Source organism: Carcharhinus amblyrhynchos, chromosome 17 (genome assembly GCF_965287045.1).
Source record: "Carcharhinus amblyrhynchos chromosome 17, sCarAmb.v2.hapA, whole genome shotgun sequence".
Classification (NCBI taxonomy): domain Eukaryota; kingdom Metazoa; phylum Chordata; class Chondrichthyes; order Carcharhiniformes; family Carcharhinidae; genus Carcharhinus; species Carcharhinus amblyrhynchos.
Window position 1 is genome coordinate 25,891,120 of NC_137340.1, and position 23,187 is coordinate 25,914,306.

General features: G+C 38.0%; 1 protein-coding gene across 2 annotated transcripts in view; it reads right to left on the reverse strand.

Moving 5' to 3' along the window:
- The window catches only part of dock1 (dedicator of cytokinesis 1), a 589,776-nt gene that overhangs the window by 462,095 nt on the left and 104,494 nt on the right, over positions 1–23,187 (reverse strand). For both annotated transcript variants that reach the window (XM_080205635.1, XM_080205634.1), the window contains exons 8-9: positions 5,695–5,852; positions 716–797 (exon numbers count right to left, since the gene is read on the reverse strand). In XM_080205635.1, coding sequence (XP_080061761.1) covers positions 716–797; positions 5,695–5,852 — 240 coding nt within the window. The remainder of the gene's footprint in view (positions 1–715; positions 798–5,694; positions 5,853–23,187) is intronic.

Below are 23,187 nucleotides of genomic sequence, written 5' to 3' on the forward strand. Positions count from 1 at the left end.
CCTTCTGTGAGGCACAACAGTGAACCAGATAGATTATAACAACAATCCAGTAGGTTCATGATCATCATACTGAGGTTAATTTTTAATTCCTGATTTATGAATTAATTGAATTTGAGTTCAGGAACATCAGCCCAACATTACCACGCTGCTACCATTCCCCATTCTCCTCAGGTGAAGTGCTCTCCTTGTATCATGACAATTCAGAAATTTATTAATGAATGTAGTATATCCAATCTGAATGGCAGACTATATGCATCATTTCAATAAAATTTGAATTTTTTAATTTATTCTAGTGTTGAAGCTTTCCACCTTTTTTTTAAACATTCATTACTATGGTCATATCGTGTTGGCTTTTCTTACACTCTCTCACTTTGATTTCAATACAGCAATTTTCTGAAAAAGATGTCAGAATGCAGTCCTTTAAAACTTTTAAATTAAACCTAACCAAATTAAAGCACAAGGAAAACCTGTTCAACTTCAATCTCATTTCCATTTTTTAGCTAACAGCAAGGCATCAGCTACATCATTAGTCTCTGCATTGCATAATCAATTTAAAGTAAAAGTGAACAAACAGAACAAAATACCAGTCTAACATTTAGTGAGTAAAAAATATTAAAAGGTGAAAATAGCTTACAGTAAATAAGTGAGCTTAAAGAACAAAACACCAGCCTAAAGTTTAATCACTAAAAAATTTTAAAAGGTAAAAATAGCTTACTGTAAATACGGCTTTCAAGTTGTTTAGCCGGTCTATGTCTTTTGGAAGGCCTGAGCTCGCCCATCGAACTAAGTAGTTCTCACTGCAAAAACAAAACTAATTTTTAAATTTTGATATTCATCACACATTCACACACAATCCTCACTACTCCTATCTATTAGTACATTTTATGTAATTTTAGCAATAGAAATCATTATGACACCAAACTATCATTCTGCAAAAATGAACTGTGGAATGCTAACCAATATACAAAATATATTCTCCCAAGTTTACGAGACTATTAGATAGTCAGTATGCATATAGAAATACACAGTTAAGTGTGCTTTTTATGGTCACATCCAGAATGCATTCCACTTTAGAAACTAATGGTAGAAAACAAAACAGTGACAAATACCATGGATGTGTAGAATCATGAATTCATATAGTTAACAAGTTGGTGATTATGTATTTTTTAATTGCATCTGGCATCAGATTACTACACCTAGTAACAGGCCATCTAGTCCGACATTTCCACACTAATGTTTCAGCTCCACAAGAGACTCCTTAATCTATTCCCATCAACATACTTTTCTGCTTATTCCTTTCATCCTCCTATTTATCTCCTGAAGACATTTTTGCTATTTACCTCAGCTACCTTTTGTGGTACTGAGTTCCACATTCCAACCATACTCTGGAGGAAGAAGTTTCTCTTGAATTGTTTATGAATTTATTTGTGACTCTCTTATGTTTATGGCCCTTAGCTTATTCCTACCCTCAAACTCTTTCATAATCTAAGGGCGCTCTTGTTTCATGTTCCAATCTGGTCAAACATTCCTGAGACCTGTAACCTATCAGCTCCGGTTTCAGTTTAGTAAATCCTTTTTGCATCTTCTCCAATGCCTATATATCCTCATGATGGAGTAAAGCTGTTCACAGTACTCCAAGTGTAACCTAATTCAAATTCTATACAAGTTTGACATAATTTCTGCTATTCAATTTTATCCCACTAGAAACAAACCCCGGTGCTGTTTGCTTTTTTTTTAATGGCCTTATTAATCTGTGCCACATTTCTTGTGATTTATGCAGCTCTACCCCTAGATCACTCTGTTTCTCATTTAGACATTTATTTTCCAAGATGTGCAACCTCCTTTATCTTCCCTACCAAAATGCACCACCTCACACATCAATATTGAAGGACAGTTGCTAATGGCATACTCATTCCACAAGTATCTTCCTGTTTTTGTCATTGCCCTTCTCTATATTAACGATAATTCTGTCAGTTCCAAAGTTTGAAACTATATTTACAATGCCTGAGCCAATGTAAATGGTGAACAATGGTTGAAGCACCAATTCCTGTAGAAAACCACTCATCGATTTTGCCAATCCGATTAACTACCCTTACCTCTCTGCTGTTTTCTGATTTGCAGCCAGTTTGCTACTTGCTACTTACATGTGCTGATCTCAAACATAAGTTTACTAGGACAGATCTTATCAACTGCCTTTTTGTAATCTAAATAGATACATTTTCATACAATTAAACAAAGGTTGGTCAAGAATGACGTTCTCTTTTGAAATCTGTGCTGATTACCCTCATATTTTCAGTTTCTAAATACATTTTCATTACATCTTGAGTAAGGATGTCATTAATTTGCTTGCCTCTACTACTACCTCTGGCAGCTCATTCCAGACATTCACACCCTCTGCATGAAAAACTGCTCTTAAGCCTCCTACGCTCCAGGGAAAAAAGTCCCAGTCTATCCAGCCTCTCCTTATAACACAACCCATCAAGTTCTGGTAATATCCTAGTAAATCTTTTCTGCACTCTTTCTAGTTTAACAATATCCTTTCTATAATAAGGTAACCAGAACTGTATACAATATTCCAAGTATGACTTTACCAATGTCTTGTACAACTTCAACAAGGCATCCCAACTCCAGTATTCAATGTTCTAACCAATGAAACTAAGCATGCTGAATGCCTTCTTAACGGCAAATTGTGCGGAGGGTGTGGAGAGTCTACAGAAGGATCTAGATAGGCTGGGCGAATGGGCCAGCAACTGGCAAATGGAATTTAATGTTGGCAAGTGCGAGGTGGTCCCCTTTGGTAGGGATAATGGTAGGAAGGATTATTACTTACGTGGCGAAAAACTGCAGCAGGCGACGGTGCAGAGGGACCTCGGGGTCCTTGTGCATGAATTGCAAAAACCCAGCTTGCAGGTGCAGCAGGTGGTCAGGAAGGTAAATGGGATGCTGGCCTTCATAGCGAGGGGAATTGAATATAGAAGCAGGGAGGTCTTGCTGCGGCTGTATAGGGCATTGGTGAGCCGAAGCTGGAGTACTGTGTGCAGTTTTGGGCACCGTACTTACGCAAGGATATTTTGGCCTTGGAGGGAGTGCAGAGGAGGTTTACTAGGCTGATGCCGGAGTTGAGGGGGTTGAGCTATGAGGAGAGGCTGAATAAACTAGGCTTGTACTCGTTAGAGTTTAGAAGAATGAGGGGAGATCTCATTGAGACGTATAAGATGATGAATGGGATGGATAGGATAGAGGTGGAGAGACTCTTCCCGCTCAGAAAGGACAGTAGGACTAGGGGGCACAGCCTCAAGATAAAGGGGGTGGGGGCGGTTTAGAACGGAGTTGAGGAAGAACTTCTTCACTCAAAGGGCGGTGAATCTCTGGAATTCTCTGCCTGTTGAAGTGGTGGAGGCTACCTCGCTAAATATTTTTAAGACGCGGGTTGATGGGTTTTTGATAAGAGAGGGGATTAAGGGTTATGGGGAGAGGGCGGGAATGTGGAACTGAGCCACGACAGATCAGCCATGATCTTATTGAATGGCAGGGCAGGCTCGAAGGGCTAGATGGCCTACTCCTGCTCCTATTTCTTATGTTCTTATGTTCACCACTCTGTCCACCTGCGACTCCAATGTCAAGGAGCTACGAACATGTACATGTTCTATCACTCTCCCCAACACCCTGAGTGAATCCTGCCCTGGCTCAATCTACCAAATGCATCACCTCACATTTATCTAAATTGAACTCCATCTGCCATTCATCAGCCCACGGGCCCATTTGATCAAGAACCCGTTGCAATCCTAGATAACCTTCTTTGCTGTCCACTATACCACCAATCTAGGTGTCATCTGCAAACTTACTAACCATGCCTCCTAAGTTCTCATCCAAATCATTAACACAAATGACAAGTAACAGTGGACCCTGTTATTTGTAATTTGTGTTAATGACTGATCCCTGTGGCACATCGCTCGTTCACTGGCCTCCAGTTTGAAAAATAATCCTCTACAACCACTCTGTTTTCTGTCATCAAGCCAATTTTGTATCCAACTGGCTACCTCACCCTGGATCCCATGACATTTAACCTGGTGCAACAACGAACCATGTGGTATCTTATCAAGTGCCTTATCTCATGGCAGAACAGGCTTGAACAGGCAAATTCTTGCTCTTATTTCTTATTGTCGTCCTTCAAATGAGCTGGCACAGATTTGATAGGCTGAATGACTTCCTTCTCTGCTACACCAATTAATGAGACTGGCATTGATGTGGATACAGCATAGAATTAGCAGAATCATCCAAGGATTCAGGGCGGCACAGTGGTTAACACTGCTGCTTCACAGCTCCAGGGACCTGGGTTTGAATCCTGGCTCGGGTCACTGTCTGTGTGGAGTTTGCACATTCTCCCCATGTCTGCATGAGTTTCCTCCAGATGCTCCGGTTTCCTCCCACCATCCAAAGATATGCAGGCTAGGTTGATCAGCCATGCTAAATAGCCCCTTAGTGTCCTGGGATGCATAGGTTAGAGGGATTAGTGGGTAAATTCGTAGGGATATGGGGTTAGAGTCTGGGTGGGATTGTGATTCGTGCAGACTAGATGGGCCAAACGGCCTCTTTCTACACCATAGGATTCTATAAATTAGAAGTAAAAGCTGCAAAACTCAGGCTATTTGCTCATGTTTGGATGGCTAAGGGTGGTCTAATTCAAATGATAAAAAGGTAAAGACACTTAATCAGATAATCATAGAGGAACTATTTCCTCCGATGGATAAATCCAGACCAAGAGGGGACATTAGAGCGAAGCCATTCAGGAGAGAAATCAGGAAACACTATTTCACACAAAGTGTAACTGAAACCTGGGCCTCTTCCCCAAAATCTGTTGATGTTGGACCAGTTGAAAGCTTCACGTCAAAGGTCAATACATTTTGGTCAGGTAAGTGAATCAAAGGCAAATAAATGGAGATTAGTTTGATTTTTGTTTATTTGTTCATAGGAAGTGAGCGCCTCTGTTAAGCCCAACATTTGTGGCCCAATCCTAACTGCCCTTCAGAAGGTGGTAATGGGTTGTCTTCTTGAACCGCTATCATTCATGATCAGCCATGATAAAATTAAAAAATAACAGGATTGAGGAACTGAATAGTCTATTCTTGTCCTTAAAGCAAGTTCAGTCTCTTCCTGCCAAACTGAAAAGATCTAAAAAAAAGGCAGAATGGATTTTAACTAACATCCCAGCATAAAGGTGCTACAGCTGAATCTGTTGTGATAGGGTGTATAAAAAATCTAGGCGATTCCTGTTTGATTTTTCAGATTATACAACAGCTTTCTGCCTGCAATCGCATGAACAGTAATTGTGAAACAACAGTGAGGATAATGAATGCAATATTCGAATAAAATCTTATTTTGAAAAGAGATAATACAAAGATGTTGTACAGTGATTCAGGGTGATTTTTTTCCAAAAAGCACATAAAGGTGAACCTTCAGCATCTTTTCATGGGTTGCAAATATGATCATTACTGTACTATATTTAAAAAGATAAAAGTATGAGGGTCTCGTAAATATCAAAGAGACTAGTCTGTTATTCTGATGGCCTTACTGTGGAATGCAATGAATATACATATACCCTTTGTTGAAAATTTTTGCTTAGGAAATAGATGAATTTAGAGTTATCCACAATACCATAATGTGAGCCAAGCCAAAATTAGACTGACCACCAACCTGATAAATTTGGACATAATAGGGTCATATAAAGACATCAAGACTTCAGCATCTTCTCCTATTTTGCAGACAACATTCTTTAGAGTTACAAACAGACTGAAAGAAGGTGTAGCAGCAAACTTCGCTTGTCTGTTTATGTCAATGTTATGCTTCTGAGACTGCAAAACAGACAAGAAAAAGTTATTTTGGGTGCTTAGAAAGTTATCATCTACAAAAAGCAGCAGAAGCATACACTCTGCCAAGAACTAGCTTTTCCATTCATACAAATATCACTTTAAAAGATTTTAATTACCACACGATATGGAGACGTATTTAACCATTCTAGAGAGTGTATTTTATTCCCCAATTTTAAGGCAGAAAATAATTAGAATGGTTTCCTGGAGCTAAGAAAAATGCTCAAATTGGAAGTTACATTTTTATCACTACATTTTCCCTATGTATGAATGCAGAAACTTAGATTGCAAAGTCCCAAATTATCACAATTTAAAATAACTTGCAAGCTTTTAGCATTCAGATTCCAAAGGACTTTTTTTTAATTCTTTAATTAAATGTGAGCATTGTGGACAAGACCTCTCTGTTAAAATATGCTCCAAAGTACAACAGTCTTGGTGCTATCTGCTACTATGTTTACAACGCAATGGCCATGTTGCTGTATTTAAAAATCAAATTAGAGGTGATCTCAGCATACACATTTCATTGTAGAAATACATACTCAACTTAAGAAACATTTTGGTTACAGCTTTAACTTTAAACTAAAATTTTAAAAATCATGCAAGTACAACCACATAAGAACTCCAACATGGAAACTTAATTTAACATTCAGGTCAGCAAGCTGTGAGATATTTGGGGTGAATAAGGGTGTTCATAACTAAAGTTGTGAATAGCAGTAATAACTGCATTGAAAGGAACAGGAGCTTCTATTTACAAAGTTTTGGCAATCTCATAAGAGACAGATCGTTTCTATCAACGAAGTCTGCTCATCTTCCATTGCCACAGCACACTGCAGTCCTGCTCCAAGAAGCAGAATCCCAAATTCACAAAGCAGTCAGAGACAAAGGAAAATAAAGGGGAATGAGGGTTTTTGTTTTGCAATTGGCAAAGTTATAGTTCTATACAATCTTTCACGATGACAGATCCATTTTCAATAACCCATCTCAATACATTGTACATAATGCAATCATAAATCTCTTAATAAAAACAGGTTTTGATTTCTTGATATATAACAAACAAAATGAGACTTCTATGTGATCAATCTAATGTACATAGCTCCAACTTAGGTTTTAAAAGAATACTATAACATTTAAAGATAAATTCCCCTCTTGCTGTTTCTATCGAAATCTTCTCACATCAGGCATCATACTCTAAAAGGGACTCTATAAATGGCCACTTAGAAATGTATGTCATGTATAACATTCTCAGACTGTAATCATAATTTCAGTAGCATCAGCCTGAAGTTATCTTGGGTTGTTTGTAATTCATTCATTCACACATACTGCATTGTCTATATATACTAACCTTGGGGCATTAATAACTTGAGGTTAGAGTCATAGAAATTTACAGCATAGAAACAGACCCTTCAGCCCAGCTTATCCAAGCCATTCCTTTTTTTAAACCCCGAAGCTAGTCCCAATTGCCCGCATTTGGCCCATATCCCTCTATACCCATCTTACCCATGTAAATGTCTAAATGCTTTTTAAAAGACAAAATTGCACCTGCCTCTACTACTACCTCTGGCAGCTCGTTCCAGATACTCATCACCCTCTGTGTGAAAAAATTGCCTCTCTAGACACCCTTGTCATGTTCAGGAAGCAAAACAATGATTATAAACATTATTTTTGACAAAGCTTTGACATAGGGTCATCTGGACTCAAATGTCAGCTCTTTTCTTAAAGATGCTGCCAGGCCTGCGGAGATTTTCCAGCATTTTTTCTTTTGCTTACAAACATTTTGCTTTAAAAGAAAAGCTGATTAAGCCAGTTACTTTACAGAATATCCAGCTATGATGACCAAAATTATACATTAGTTAGGTTTAAAGTTTACTAGATCTGTCAAATTGACCATGTTCAAAAGATTGGAACTGACTGAGTGAGCATCATCATAGAATTCCTACAGTGCAGAAGCAGGACATTCGGCCCATTGGGTCTGCACCCACTGTCCAACAAAGCTTCCTGTCCAGACCCCTACCTGAAACCTTACATATTTACCTCATTAATTCTCCCAAGCTACACAATCTGGAACACACCCCAAGGGAAAATTTATCACGGCCTATCCACCTAGTCTGCACATCTTTTAACTGTGAGAGGAAACCAGAGTACGCGGAGGAAGCCAACGCAGGCACGGGGAAACTCCACATGGACAGGCATCCAAGGCCAGAATTTAACCTGGGTCCCTGGAGCTATGAGTACAAAGATCAAAGAAAAATGCAGCACAGGAACAGACCCTTCGGCCCTCCAATCCTGCATCAACCATGCTCCCTGTCTGAACTAAAACCTCCTACCCTTCTGAGGGCTATATCCCTCTATTCCCATCCGTGTCATGTATTTGTCAAGATGCCCCTTAAAAGCCACCATCATATTTGCTTCCACTACCTCCCCCAGCAGTGAATTTCAGGCACCCACCACACAACTGTATAAAACATTTGCCTTGTACATCTTCCTTAAAGTTTGTCCCTTCCCCCTAGTAACTGACTCTTTCACCCTAAGAAAAAACTTCTGATTATCCACTCTGTCCTCATAACCTTTTATCAGGTCACCCCTCAACCTCCACCAATCCAGTGAAAACAAACCAAGTTTCTCTAATCTTTCCTCATAGCCAATGCCCTCCATATCAGGAAACATCCTGGTAAATCTTTTCTGTACCCTCTTCAAAGCCTCCTTTTGGTTGTGTGGCGACCAGAATTGAACACTATATTCCAAGTGCTACCTAACTAAGGTTCTATAAAGCTGCAACATGACTTGGCAATTTTTAAACTCAATGCCCTGACTGATGAAGGCAAGCATGCCGTATGTCTTCTTGACAATCTTCTCCATCTGTGTTGCCACTTTCAGTGACCTGTGTACCTATACACCCAGATCCTTCTGCCCATCCATACTCTTTGAGAGTTTTGCTATTTACTGTACATTTCCCATCTGTATTAGATTTTCCAAAATGCATTACCTCACATTTGTCCGGATTAAATTCCATCTGCCATCTCTCTGCCTGATCTATAATCTGCTGTATACTGACAGCCCTTATTGCTATTCGCAATTCCACCAAATTTTGTGTTATCCACAAACTTACTAATCAAACCAGTTAGATTTTCCTTCAAATCATTTATATATAAATATATATATTTAATATATATATTATATATATATTACAAACAGCAAAGGTCCCAGCACTGATCCCTGAGGAATGTCGCTAGTCACAGCCCTCCAATCACCCTTCCACGACTACCTCTGTCTTCTATGACCAAGCCAGTTCTGAATGTGAGGAAGCAGTGCTAACCACCATGCCATTGTGTCACACAAATCATCATCTAGAGCAGATTGTTATGGGAATTGTTTTTTGGGGGGGGGGGGGGGGGGGGGGGGGCAGTTTAGGTCGGAGTTGGGGAGGAACTTCTTCACTCAAAGTCTCTGGAATTCTCTGCCCATTGAAGTGGTGGAGGCTACCTCGCTGAACGTATTTAAGTCACGGGTAGATAGGTTTCTGATAGACAAGGGAATTAGGAGTTATGTGGAGAAAGCGGGAAAGTGGAACTGATCCACTTCAGATCTGCCATGATCTTGTTGAATGGCGGGGCAGGCTCGAAGGGCTAGATGGCCTACTCCTGCTCCTATTTTTTATGTTCTTATGGGAACAATGACCAAAAACGTCAGCTGACAGTTTATTAACTAGACAATTATTAGTTCAAAATATAAACTGAATGAATAGGGGTTACTTCCTAGTGTGTCAATACACTAACGGAATATTAAACAAGGGATTCTAGAAATTTACTGCTGCAAACACTAAGCCATTTCAGAAATCAATAGAATATTGACTTGCTAAATGAATTAGTTCACACAACACTGAAGCCAAGTTTTAAGGCAGTTACAACAATTAAAATTAATTCATTTCCTCAGCAATTTTGATTGCTGCTACTACAATTAAATTTTACAACTCTAAAAACAAAAACCTGAAATTATGCTTCAGTAATAATGGTACGACCCAAAGGCAAACAGGGCAAGATTTCTAACGTTTGTTACTTTTTATCAGTCATAAAGATCTGTATAATTTAGCGAAGTATTCCTCCATTCTCTCACTATTTATTGAGCTGATCAGGTCTCACCAAATAATGCTCAGGAAGAAATATTCAAAGAGCTGTTTTCTTTATAGGGAACCAAGACTGAATAAAGGAAATTTCTATTTTTTCAATATTGCAAAAATATTTTTTATGTACAAAATATGTACAATCTTATCACAGATTAAAATGCATTACTTGGCAAGACTTGCATATAAATTAATTAAATAAAACTTGCAATTTCATAAAATCGCAACAATTCTGAATTAATATTTTGTTGGTTTTAACAGCAGATTGTAATATATTGACTGGGCTAGGTTAGTAACTATACATTTCAAAAGCAATTGGAACAGACCTAAGTTGAGGCAAAAAGCTTGCAAAACATCCAAATCCACTATCTAAAAGGGACGAGTTCTTCGAGACTAAACTTTCTTCTCAAAATAACGTTCTATTGAGTCACTAGCATCACATAATCTTATATTTGACATACAAGTTACAAACTAACATTTTTTTCCTGACTGAAATAGCTTTGGTACAAGACATGGAGTGGGATTTTACGGCCTCACTCGTCCCAAAACCGTAAAATCCCACCCGAGGTCAATGGATCTTCTCACTGTCCGCCCCTTGTCTGATCCAATTCCCGTAGTGGGGGGGGGCAGTAAAATTCCAGCTATGAGGTCTATAGGTCTACTCAAAATGATCTCTATCGTCTGCATGCATAATAAGAATGAAGGCTCACTTAAAGCGATGAACCATTTGGGTCACCAGCAATCACCTGTTGACAACTTATTATAAAAGCATAAAAAATAGGAACATGAGAATATCATCAAGCCCCTGGAATCTGTTCCACAATTCATTAAGCTCGTGGATGACCCACTTCAACTCTACTTTCTTGAATTATCACCACTTCCCTCATACAATTAAGGCATGGAATTCTGTATTTTAATCTGCTGTTTCATTCACCACTACATTGTAGGCAATTATTGATCGTGAGAAGTTGATTTTATTATCCACTACGGAAAAATTAAGAAGCTGTGGCACAAATTTCACACTTCAGTGAAGCTAGGTTGAAGCTCCATTTTGAACATCACTAATCTAAAATTGTCAACATCTTCGAAGGTTGTGAAATGGTCAATAAGTTTAATAGTTACTTGTGCCATTTGCATTAATGTAAAAGCATAGCAGAAGCACAATCAGCTGATGAATTCTTATTAACCTTTGGAAGATGGCACTGATTTATTTTCTTTCAGACTTAACCTTGAATTTAAAATGATAGGGGTTTGACACGATTCATGTTGGTCATTTCTAAATTCATCCACAGTTTATCCAATTACAGGAAAGCTGCCTCAGTGTAGGACAGTGAATTCATTTGTCAATGTGCCCTGTTCTTTGGTGGTAGCATATTGGCTTCTAGACTCAACTTTCCATGCCAATTCAGGAAGTAATTCTCAAATACATGCTAAATACATAGAATGGACTTTCAGATAGAGAATAGGAAGAGAGAATCCAAATAGTTTTTAACTAGATTTGTATTTTTCTACACATTCAGCTGTCCTGCTTTGATCACATCTGTAATACCAAGCAATTGGCTTCAAGTTTCGGAATCTAAATAGATGTAAATTAGGAACGGTACTGATATCAAAACTAATTACTGGGTAGACAGTTATCACTTGCCCTCATTTCCTCCCCACCTTAACATATCTCTGAGGCTTATCCTGAATCACCAAAGCTTTAAGGCTTGCATGTATAACATGTTCAATTGCTTTTTGGAGACCTTGATACAACTCACAAGATGTCTAATCACCTCTACTTGTGAAATCATATCATCAAGAAAGATCAAGGAAGTTGGTTAGGAAGCCTTTTTGTCTTCTAAATCAAAAATGATTATTGCTTGGTCTATTATGGTAATATGTTTATTCCTAATAATCAATTTTAATTTTGTATTGTATTGAAGACTAATGGTGTCTGTAATGGACTAATGCAGTTTTATCAACTCTTCTCGAAAATAAGCAGCACATTATCTTGATAGAAGTACATATGCCAGCTGAAGCATGTTGCACAAAATATAAACCAGATATCTATACTGAAAAAAACTTTTGATTTTGTTACAAATAAAACACAATCCTGCTGACCTAAATATTGTTAATGTTGCATTATGCAGAGGCTGCTTTACAAATATTCTTCAATGGAGAATTGCATTGATTAGAAGTGAACATTGTATCACCTCATTTTAAATTACACAAATTTACTTGAAAAAAGCATTATATTAGAGACACTAAGCAAGCAATTAATAACCTCCATTCACAAAGTATTCAGAGGTTATAAAAAAAATTCAACTAAAATGCAGTTTAAAAACTCATTTTGGAAACAGCACAGGAATTTCATTTGCAAAAAGAACAATGCTCTAATTGAGAGGAATTGACTTTAGTAAATATTACCCATAACTTATGATCTTCACTTTGGGATTATCAGTCATATGTTCAGTGCTAAACCACGGCATAACCTAACTTTTGATGGTTGTTTGCCAACACACTGCATTGAAAAATCTTCATCAGGTATGTGATGTAAAAACAGTTCCCAATGGGTAGTTGAGTAGCACTGATTGGAAAAAATGCTTGCTTACCACTAAAAACCAGAATAGGTACCAAATAAAACCTTGAATTTATTTATTCATCTCTTTATAATCCCCCTTTCAAGATTTCTGAATTATTATTCACGGAAAGATAAGTGGCAGGACAAAGAATATTGATTATCTTGTTTTGAGTGGCAGGATATGAAAAATTGAGAGAGAAATCCTGGCTTCAGCTCCCTATTTACACAATATTTGCCCAGACATGGTGCTAGTTTTTTCATTACTTAAAGGTGAAAGACTAATGCTTTCTGTGCATCCACAAAATAATGTTTCCATTCAATTGAAGGAAGTGGGTTTGACAGAATACCTCTCACCTCCTTCATCAGGATAAAAGAGGCATTAATATCCTACTTTCCTCTGCCTTGCAATTAGGTAATGGTGTTGGTACTCAGCCATTCTTTCATCCTCCGCTCCTGCAGCCACCCCATGCCCTTGATTATAAATATGTGTCTGTCACATGTAGCTACTGTTTCAGTAGTGTCAATCGCTTTCTTCAGCGGTCTTTATTTTCTAAAATGCATAAGAGGATTAGTCTTGATTAAAAGTTCTGAAATATTTCTCAAGTAAAAAGTATATCACTAAGCTAGGAAATATCATATCAGTTAGGCAGGCCTGCTGCAGGAACTGACTCATCATGAATAATGAGAAGGAAATCGGATGGAGGCTAGAGATTCAACAGTATAGTTATAGAGAAAAATAGGTCCTGCTTCAAAGGATCATTATAAATTAAAAAAAATGTCACTGAGCCACATAATGAAATATGAGGTCAGATGACCAAAAGCTTGGCAAAAGAGGTGAGCTTTAAGTATCTTAAAAGAGGAAAGGAAGGGAGAGAGTCAGAGAGGTGTAGGGAAAGCACTCCAAGTTTAGTACATAGGTAACTGAAAGCGTGGCCACCAATGGTGAAGTGATTAAAATCGGGGATGATCAAGAGACCAGAATTACTGGAGCTCAGATAAGGGTTGTGGGGCATGGAGGAAGATTAAAGATAGGGAGGGACATGACCATTTTAAAACAAGGATAAGAATTTTAGAATCAAGATGCTGCTTGATCAGTAGCCAATTTAAGTCAGTGAGCACTTTAGGGGTGAAAGGGAAATGGGATTTGCTGAGAGTTAAGGCACAGGAAGAAGAATTTTAGATTGGAAGGATTGAAACAAGGAGTTCCATGAAAGACAGGAACATTTGGAAAGCAATAACATACCAAAGAGAGGAAAGGGAAGTTGGAGATGGAGTGGTAATTTGCAGGGTATAATCCTGAAAGTTTCTATTCTTCAGGTACCAACCCAATTCCTTTTTAAAATTATTGAAGATATCTGCCTTCACTATCTTTTCAGGTAGAGCACTCCACACCTTAACAAATTAGAGTGAAAAGATTTCTCTTCATCTCCCCTCAACAGAAATAAGAGTTTTCTCCAACTATTTTATCAAAACCCCTCAATAACTTGAAAGCCTTTATTAGGTCGTCATTTAACCTTCTTTGTTCTACGACCGTACTATAACTTTTCCAATCTCTCCTCATAACTTCATCCTTGATAACATCCTGGCAAACTTCCTCCATACTTACACATTTTTCTTGAAGTATAGCGCCTAGAATTGTCCACACTATCCAGCTAGGGCCTAACTTCATTTACACCTTTATCAGATGATCTATTTTCTTTTATATTTTATACATCTATTTATAAGCTCACGTACTCTACATTTTTTTTCAATCAGCTGAGCAACTTTCAATCATCTTTAAAGTTGTGTACATCAAATTGTGCATATATGGACACTAAGGTCTCTCTACTCATCAACATTTGTCAAAGTTGTGCTATTTATGATATACTTTTTTTCCATATCATGCATAATTTCATGTTTCTCCACATAGAACACATGCCATCATTTAACCTATTTAACCACCCTGTCTACGTCTTGAATTGAATCCCAAATTAAACCTCAAGGACCATCAATGCAAATCACCACCAGTTTGAAAATCATTCATCCAACATCACCCTTTACTTCACGTCACTAAACCAATCTTGTATCCATATCATCAGTTTGCTAATAATTCTATGTGCTTCAATCTTCTAACAAATCACCAGGGTGGTACTTTGTCAATGCCTTTTGAAGATCCATATATGTACAAGATTACTTCAACCAACCTCTTCTGTTACCTCAAATTGATTCAATCTACTTAGTTAAGTATGATTTATTTTTAACAAATCCATGCCTTTCCAAGTTTATTTTGTCTCTGATAATGGCTTTCAATAACTTCATTACCACCAACGTAAGGTTGACTGATCTCGTAGTTTCAAGGCAATCCTCCAGCAATGTTCCTGTATCCACTGAAGATTGAAAGATAAATCGATGCATTTTATATTTCTATCTTGGGTTTCTTCCAATACTGAAGAAATGCTTAGGAAATCAGAAGCACAAAGGGGCTTGGGAGTCCTTGTTCAAGATTCTCATAAGGTTAGCATGCAGGTTCAGTCAGCAGTTAGGAACGTTAGCATTCATGTTGAGAGGGCTAGAATACAACACCTGGAATGTACTTCTCAGGCTGTATAAGACTCTGGTCAGACCTCATTAGGAGTATTGTGAAGAGTTTTGGGCCCCATATCTAAGGATGGATGTGCTGGCCTTGGAAAGGGTCCAGAGGATGGTCATAAGAATGATCCCTGGCATGAAGAGCTTATCGTATGAGGAACGGATGAGGAATCTTGGTCTGTACTTGTTGGAGTTTAGAAGGATTGGCGGGGGGGGGTGTAATATCATTGAAACTTACAGGAGACTGCGACACTTGGATAGAGTGGACGTGGAGAGGATGTTTCCAATAGTAGGAAAAACTAGAACCAGAGGACACAATCCCAGACTAAAGGGACGATCCTTTAACACTAAGAGGTGGAAATTCTTCACCCAGAGAGTGGTGAATCCATGGAACTCTTTGCCAGAGAAGGCAGGCCATTGAGATAGATAGGTTCTTGATTAATAAGGGGATCAAGGGTTATGGGGAAATGAAAATGGAGATGAGAAAAACATCAGCCACGATTGAATGGCGGAATAGACTCGATGGACCGAGTGGCCTAATTCTGCCCTTATGTCTTATGGTCTAAGGACCGAGGATGCATTCCACTCAGGCTAGGTGACTGGCCCACTTTCAGTAATGTTATTAGTACATCTTCAGTTTGGTACATTTTTAACTGTTAGCACATCTTTATTATTATCCTGTCCATAATTTCCCTTTCTTCTTTGAAGAGTCTATATTTGGCTTCCTAATAAAAGCAAAAAGAAAGACATGTGTAATGTATTTCACATGGCTTAGTCCTGACCTGAAAATTTTTCTCTGGGTCTTCCTTCAGCCCAAAATTTCTCACACAGACCAGACCCACTTACATTTTATATGTCCATAAATTGTTTTAAGGTTAACCTTTTCCTTTAATCCATAACTGCCTCCCAAAAAAGCTCTGCCATTTGTCATCATTTTTTTTTGTTTTATTTTGACTTTAATACTCTTTGTTATCCAGAGTGCTTTAGCTTTGAATGATTTGCCTTTTTCCTTAAAAAGGAACATGTCTATCTAGTCTGTTCATGAACAATTTTCTCCCAGAATGCTCCCCACTACTCACTTACTGATTTATGTGGCAATCACTTTTCCCAATCTACTTGCCCCAGTTCTTTGGTCAAATCTTGGAAATTAGCTTCCCAAGTTGGGCATTTTTACTGTTGATATTTTCAGGTGTCTTTTGATTATTACTTCAAACTGAAATATGTTGTGGTCACTGTTAATGAATTTCAATACAGGATCCAAGTAACGTCCCAGAAATAGCTGTAAATTAGGAAATGGATGGAAGGTAGGAGCTCAAGAATATTACAATCACTGGCAAGTGATACTGTAAAATTCGAGCTGCAGGCTGAGCCTAATGAACATCGTCCTATAAACTTAAAAGTGGCTCACGAGATAAAGTTTTAAATCATTAGTCACAAGTAGGCTAACATTAACAGTGCAATGAAGTTACTGTGAAAAGCTGATGCACTGGTTTTAGTTTTCCAAAATTACCTGGATTCAGGGAAGGTTCCATTAGATTGGTAAAGACAGGATGAATCTCCTTTATTCAAAAAGGGAGGGAGACAGAAAGCAGAAAACCACAGGCCAGTTAACATAAGATCTGTTGTTGGGAAAATATTAGAAGCTGTCATTAAAGATGTTATAGCAGGGATCTTGGAAAAAATCATGATCATCAGGGAGGGACAACATAGTTTTGAGAAGAATTCATATTTAACCAATTTATTAGAGTTCTTTGAAGAGGGAACATGTGCTATGGACAAAGGGGAGCCGATGGATATACTGAACTTATCCAGAAGGCATCTGATAAGCTGTCACATCAAAGATCAAGATAAAAGCTTATGGCTTATGGGTTAACATGCTGGCATGGATAGAGACTGGCGAACTAAGAGGAAATAGAGGGCAGGCATAAATGGATCTTTTTCTGGTTGGCAAGATGTAATGAGGGGCGTGTCACATATCAGTGCATGGGCCTCAATTGTTTACAATTTCTCTCATGACTTGGGACGAAGGAACAAAAGATATGGTTGCTAAATTTGCTGATGACATAATAATCAATAGGAAAGCAAGTTGTGAAGAGGACAAAAGGAGATAGCAAAGTGATATGGATAGAAGAGGGGAGTTGGTAAAGGTTTGACAAATGGAGTTTAATGCAGGAGAATGTGAAATTTCCACTTTGTCAGGAAAAATAATGAGCATATTACCTAAATGGTGAGATTGCATTCTCTGAGATACAAATGGACCTGGATTTCGGAGTGCATGAACCACCAAAGACTGGTATACAGGTGCAGCAAGTATTTAGGAAAGCTAATAGAATGTAATTGTTTATTGCAGTGGAAGTGAATACAAAAGTTAAGAGGGATTATGTTTCAGTAATACAAGGGAGACTACATCTGTATAGTGCTGGTCTCCTTATTTAAGGAAGGATATAAAGGCAACGAAAGCAGTTCAGAGGTGTACTTGTCTAATGCCTAGAACGGGAGAGTAGTTTTAAGAGGAAAGGTTGGACAGGCTAATGTATTTCTGCTGAGTTTAGAAAAATAAGAAGTGACTTGATTAAAACATGCAAGATCCTGAAGGATCTTAACAATGGTGGATGTGGAGGGGATGTTTCCTCTTGTGGGAAAATTTAGAATAAGTCACCACTGCTTGGTTGCCCATTTAAGAGCAATGAGGATTTTTTTTCTGTCAGAGGGCGAATGCCTTTGGAATACTTCCTCAAAAAGCAATGGAAGCAGAGTTTGAATATTTTTAAGGCAGAATTGGATAGATTCTTGATAGGCAAGGGGGTGAAAGGCTATCAGGGGAGGGTGGGAATGTGAAGTAGAAGTTTATAATCAGTGTAGTTATGATCTTATTGAATGGCAGAGCAGGCTCAGGGCCTAAGTGGCCTATTCCTACTCCTAATTCATATGTTCATACATTTATATGATTTTTTTTACTGTAACACATTCTACTTGTCTTACTTTATTTCTGATAAACAGAACATTACTGCTTTCTTCTTAGTTGGACTGGAAACATATTGATCAAGAAGCTGCTCCTGCACCCAATGGTAAATCCTCTCCATCATATCCTTAACACAACATTAGTCAGTCTGTATTAGGGTAATTAAAGTGTCTCAATATTGCTACTGTATTTTTGTTACACACATTTGAAATTTGCCAACAAATTTGCTCACCATTTCCTTCTCACCGTTTGAAGCTGTTGGAATAAAATCACAGCAACATCACAACACTCCTTCTGTTCCTTAATTGAAGTCAAATCGATTCAGTTTTTGGACAATCAGTTTCAAACTGTTTCATCATCTTCATTCAACAGAACTATTGCTCCTCCTCAATTTTCTCTCATCACTTCTGAATACTTGGTAAGGAATATTAAAAATGCATTCAGTATCCCTGATCAGCAATGCCCAATATGCAATCACATCGCAATTCAATGTGGGAATCTGTGCCTACTACTCACTAACCTTATTACATCACAGATAAAGATAAACACAAACCAATACCTCCTTTGGCTCTTTTGCTTTATTCCTCAATCTTATCCCTGCAATTTTTAGAAATACCTCAAAAATACCTCAATTTTACTGCATTTCCTATCTTCCAACTTGTAGAGATTCCAAATAGGACTACCTTACATTGAGGTCATCAATACAAGATAATCATTAATAAATGGGGCGGCAGTGGTGCAATGGTATGGTCACTAGACTAGTAATCCAGAGACCCAGGGTAATTCTCTAGAGACCAGGATTTGAATCCCACCATGGCAGATGCTGAATTTGAATTCAACAAAAAAAATCTGGAATTAAAAATCTAATGATGACCATGAAACCAATGTCAGTTGTCATAAAAATCCATCTGGTTCACTAATGTCTCTCAGAGAAATAAATTTCCCATCCTTATCCGGTCTGGCCTATGTGTGACTCCAGATCCACAGTAGTGTGGTTGACTCCTAAAATACTCTCAGCAATGGGCAATAAATGCTGGCCTAGCCAATGAATTAAAAACAAAAGAATTTTTGGAGAATTTACTCAAGAGAACATGAAACTGATTACAACATGAAGTGGATGAGGTAGCTTTCCCTTAAATGTATTTAAGTGCATGGGCGAGAAAGTAGTTATGTTGACAGGGAATGATGAAATAATGTAGGTTAATCATGGAGCATCAGCATAGATCAGTCAACCAAATAATCTTTTCTCGTGCTGCAAAACTTTGATTTGTGTAACCTGAACATTTCATAAATGAATGGTGGATTAAAAATTGTACCGTAAATTTTCACCGACCAGTATAATTCATGAGATTATTTCTTGTAGATGACTGGAGAGAGTCAAAACATCAGAAACTCCACGTATGTAGGGGGCACAGCCTCAAGATAAAGGGGGGGGGGGGCGGTTTAGAACAGAGTTGAGGAGGAACTTCTTCACTCAAAGGGTGGTGAATCTCTGGAATTCTCTGCCCGTTGAAGTGGTGGAGGCTGCCGCGCTAAATATTTTTAAGACGCGGGTTGATGGGTTTTTGATAAGCGAGGGGATTAAGGGATGATCTTATTGAATGGCGGGGCAGGCTTGAAGGGCTAGATGGCCTACTCCTGCTCCTATTTCTTATGTTCTTATGTATGCAACCCAAAAAGACCCACCCAAAAAAATATGCAGTTCACTAATCCTTTGTGCAGAAATGAGAACTAGGAAAGTAATAAAAGGATGCAAGAAATAAACTGCAGATCACCACACACACAACTAACATTCATATCCAAATTCAAATCCCACAAAAATTAAAGTGAGAGATAAAATAATAGTTTGTCCCAGTTCACCAACTGTGCTTCGATTCTCAATGACTTGGCAACATGTGCAAATGTAACAAAATTACTTACACAGCATTGAAGTCAAGACCCTAACAATAGTGGGATAGCATGTTTGCACTCAGCACCTTAAACTGTGCTATAATGCAATTTCAGAAGGTTGGCATACAGTCATAAAGGTTTACAGGATGGAAGCAGGCCCTTTGGCCCAACTTGTCCATGCAGGCCTTCTTTTTAAACCCCTAAGCTTATCCCAATTGCCTGCATTTGGCCCATGTCCCTCTACACCCATCGTACACATGTAACTATCTAAATGCTTTTTAAAGATAAAATTGTACCCGCCTCTACTACTACCTCTGGCAGCTTGTTCCAGCCACTCACCCTTTGTGAAAAAGCTGCAGCTCTGGACACTTCTGCATCTCTCACCTTAAACCTGTGTCTAATTTCTTTTATATAATAATACTTTCTTCTATTGTATTTGTTTAATTATTTGAACACTTTAGAATTTGTTTATAATATATACACTCCTCCTTGAAGCTGTCTGAAGTCAAGAAGAAAATGATAATTTCAATATATTAAAACTGCATTTCAAAAGCAATTAATTGGACGTATTGTGTTGTGAAAGATCTAAAAATAGTGAAAGGAAGTAGATAACTGAAAGTCATGCCATCTTTCATTATAGATTTTCCCAGCAATTTATGTTGGCATCATTTTCTCTATTTCTACTTCTCGCAAGTGTATAACCTAAACCTATATTCACATTTCTCTTCCTCTTTTTGTTGGCAGTTGTCTGAAACAGAAGTCATCATCTTTGATGGATCGATTTCCTGTTCCTTGAACAAAATACAGCTGTACCTTCACTCATCTGAACTGCGTTTGTTTATTGCAAATTTTCCAGCCATTTTTGAGTTCATTCTGATAGCTTTTTCCCTTTCCTCTGAGCAGCCTCTTCATCAACTTTGAATTTTCACTAATGTCCTGCCTCCTTGGGCTTAGATTGTTCCTATACAGCTTCCAGTTTAAGCACTGCTAACTGGCAAGGACATTCTTGTCCTCACTTTTCTGATATTGCATGTATACTCTGTTACTCCTGCTGCTTTAATAAAATCAGCCTCATTTTCACTTCTATCCAAGATACTATTAAATCTGTTTTTGAAGTTATGCTCTTTCTAGCTATTTGTTACAAATTTGAACAGCATCTTTTTGGTCAGCAATTTGCTGGCCACATTTCTGCATTTCACTCAGCTCTTTCTTTACCACCTAATTCCAAAGTGCACTCTCTCACTGCTGACACACCACAGTGCATTTTTGTACACCAAATGTGCACAGTCCCAGGGGTCACTGGTCTTAGCAATCAGATACATCACAAGTCCTTCTGTGACCTTCCAGACTTCAAAAAGCGGCAGAATAAACACCATCAGACCATGGTTTAGATTATAGACTATGGAATAGGTTTATTAAAAATAGCAGATAAGCAGTAGCAATATAGAATACAGATTAAATAGGACAGTCTTTAAATAGAAAAATATGAAAACACAGCCCTATGCCAACAGCTTTAGTAATATCAGATCTAAGATAGCATCTTTTAACAATAACATCACATGAGATTTGTGTTCAGGACTTCAAAGAGCCACCCACTACTCTCTTGATGGCCTCAGAACAACAGCTACAGACCTATTTAAAAATATACTTTCCATTGCCTTTGAGGTTCAATTGGAAATAAAGGAAATCGAATAGGAATCTTGCAAAAACATTAGGCTGCAAGTGTACACAGAATTGAAACAAAGAATGTTCAGAATAGCAGCAAATTCCAAATCAAAATAACTGTCGCAAATACATTTGCTATTTGGCTCCCAAACTTCATTCACAGAATTAACTGTTCACACAGCAAAGGCAATAGCCATCAGAATTGCTTTTGGTATCAACGTAAAATGGTTTTGCCATTAATGAATATTAGCACTCAAAAGCCAGCTGGACTTATCCCAGCCAGTTTGTCTAGGAGATATGCTGGCACAACACAATGCACAGCTCTCAAACTGGATTATCTCTCTAATGATTGTGTTTTAACTCTGGAATGAGCATGAAGAAAACGAACATCCACCATGGACAGTTTAAGTTTTGTTTTTATCATTTGTAAAGGGCATTATGATAAATCATTTGTATAAAGGTAATTCCTATGATTGCCCAGTGAATCTGTAAATAATATGTATTCAGATCATTAAGTTAACTACAAAATTTAAATGTGGTGCAAAACATTGGCACTTATCCAGGTTTACACTGTTGCTCACAGCAAGAGAGTCAAATTCAATTCTGCCACTTCAGTGGAAAGTTTGCTGACAATCAATACACTGCCTTAAAAAGTCAAATTTTACTTATGTACTTTAAACTCACTTAAGTCAATGGCAACGAGTCTTATGAGAAACAATAAATAAAAGTTGGAGCTTACCTATTATAAAACCATTCTTATAAAATTTATTTCAATTTTTTGTTCAACAATAAGGATTTTACAATCAAGTTGCACTAACTATTGGCAGTATTATGCAGACACAAATTTATGAATCAAAGTGGGAGTCAAGAGGAACTGGAATACTATGGGGCATGTGCAATTTTACAATGTTTGCTCAGAGATAATGATCATCTACACTGTTTGCTAAACTGATCACAACGTCCGGATGCTACCAAACGTGTAATTTAGATAAATGACACTAATCAAAAATTTAAATGTTTACCTCAAGTAACATGGGTGGCACAGTGGCTAGCACTGCTGTCTCACAGCGCTGGGACCCGGCTTCAATTCCCAACTTGGGTCAATGTGTGTGTGGAGTTTTCACATTCTCCCCATGTCAGCGTGGGTTTCCTCTGGGTGCTCAAGTTTCCACCCACCATCCAAAGATGTGTGGATTAGATTGATTAGCCATGCTAAATTGCCCCTTAGTGTTAGGGGGACTAACAGGATAAGTACGTGGGGTTACAGGTATAAGGTTTGGGTGGGATTGTTGTTGGTGCAGGCTCGATATGCCGAATGGCCTCCTTCTGCACTGTAGGAATTCTATCATTCTAAAACCTTGCAACATTTCCCTTACTTCACCGTACGCCATTAAGAGAATTTGGAAGGTAGAGAGGACATCGTCTTCATGTTCCTTTTTTCCCTAAACACACTGCAAGATTATCCAGTATTTAATTAAGTTTCATACACAAAAAATTCACTGCAAATTTGACAAACATTTTCAAGGTCTTTAGCACACAAGCATATTTAATGGGC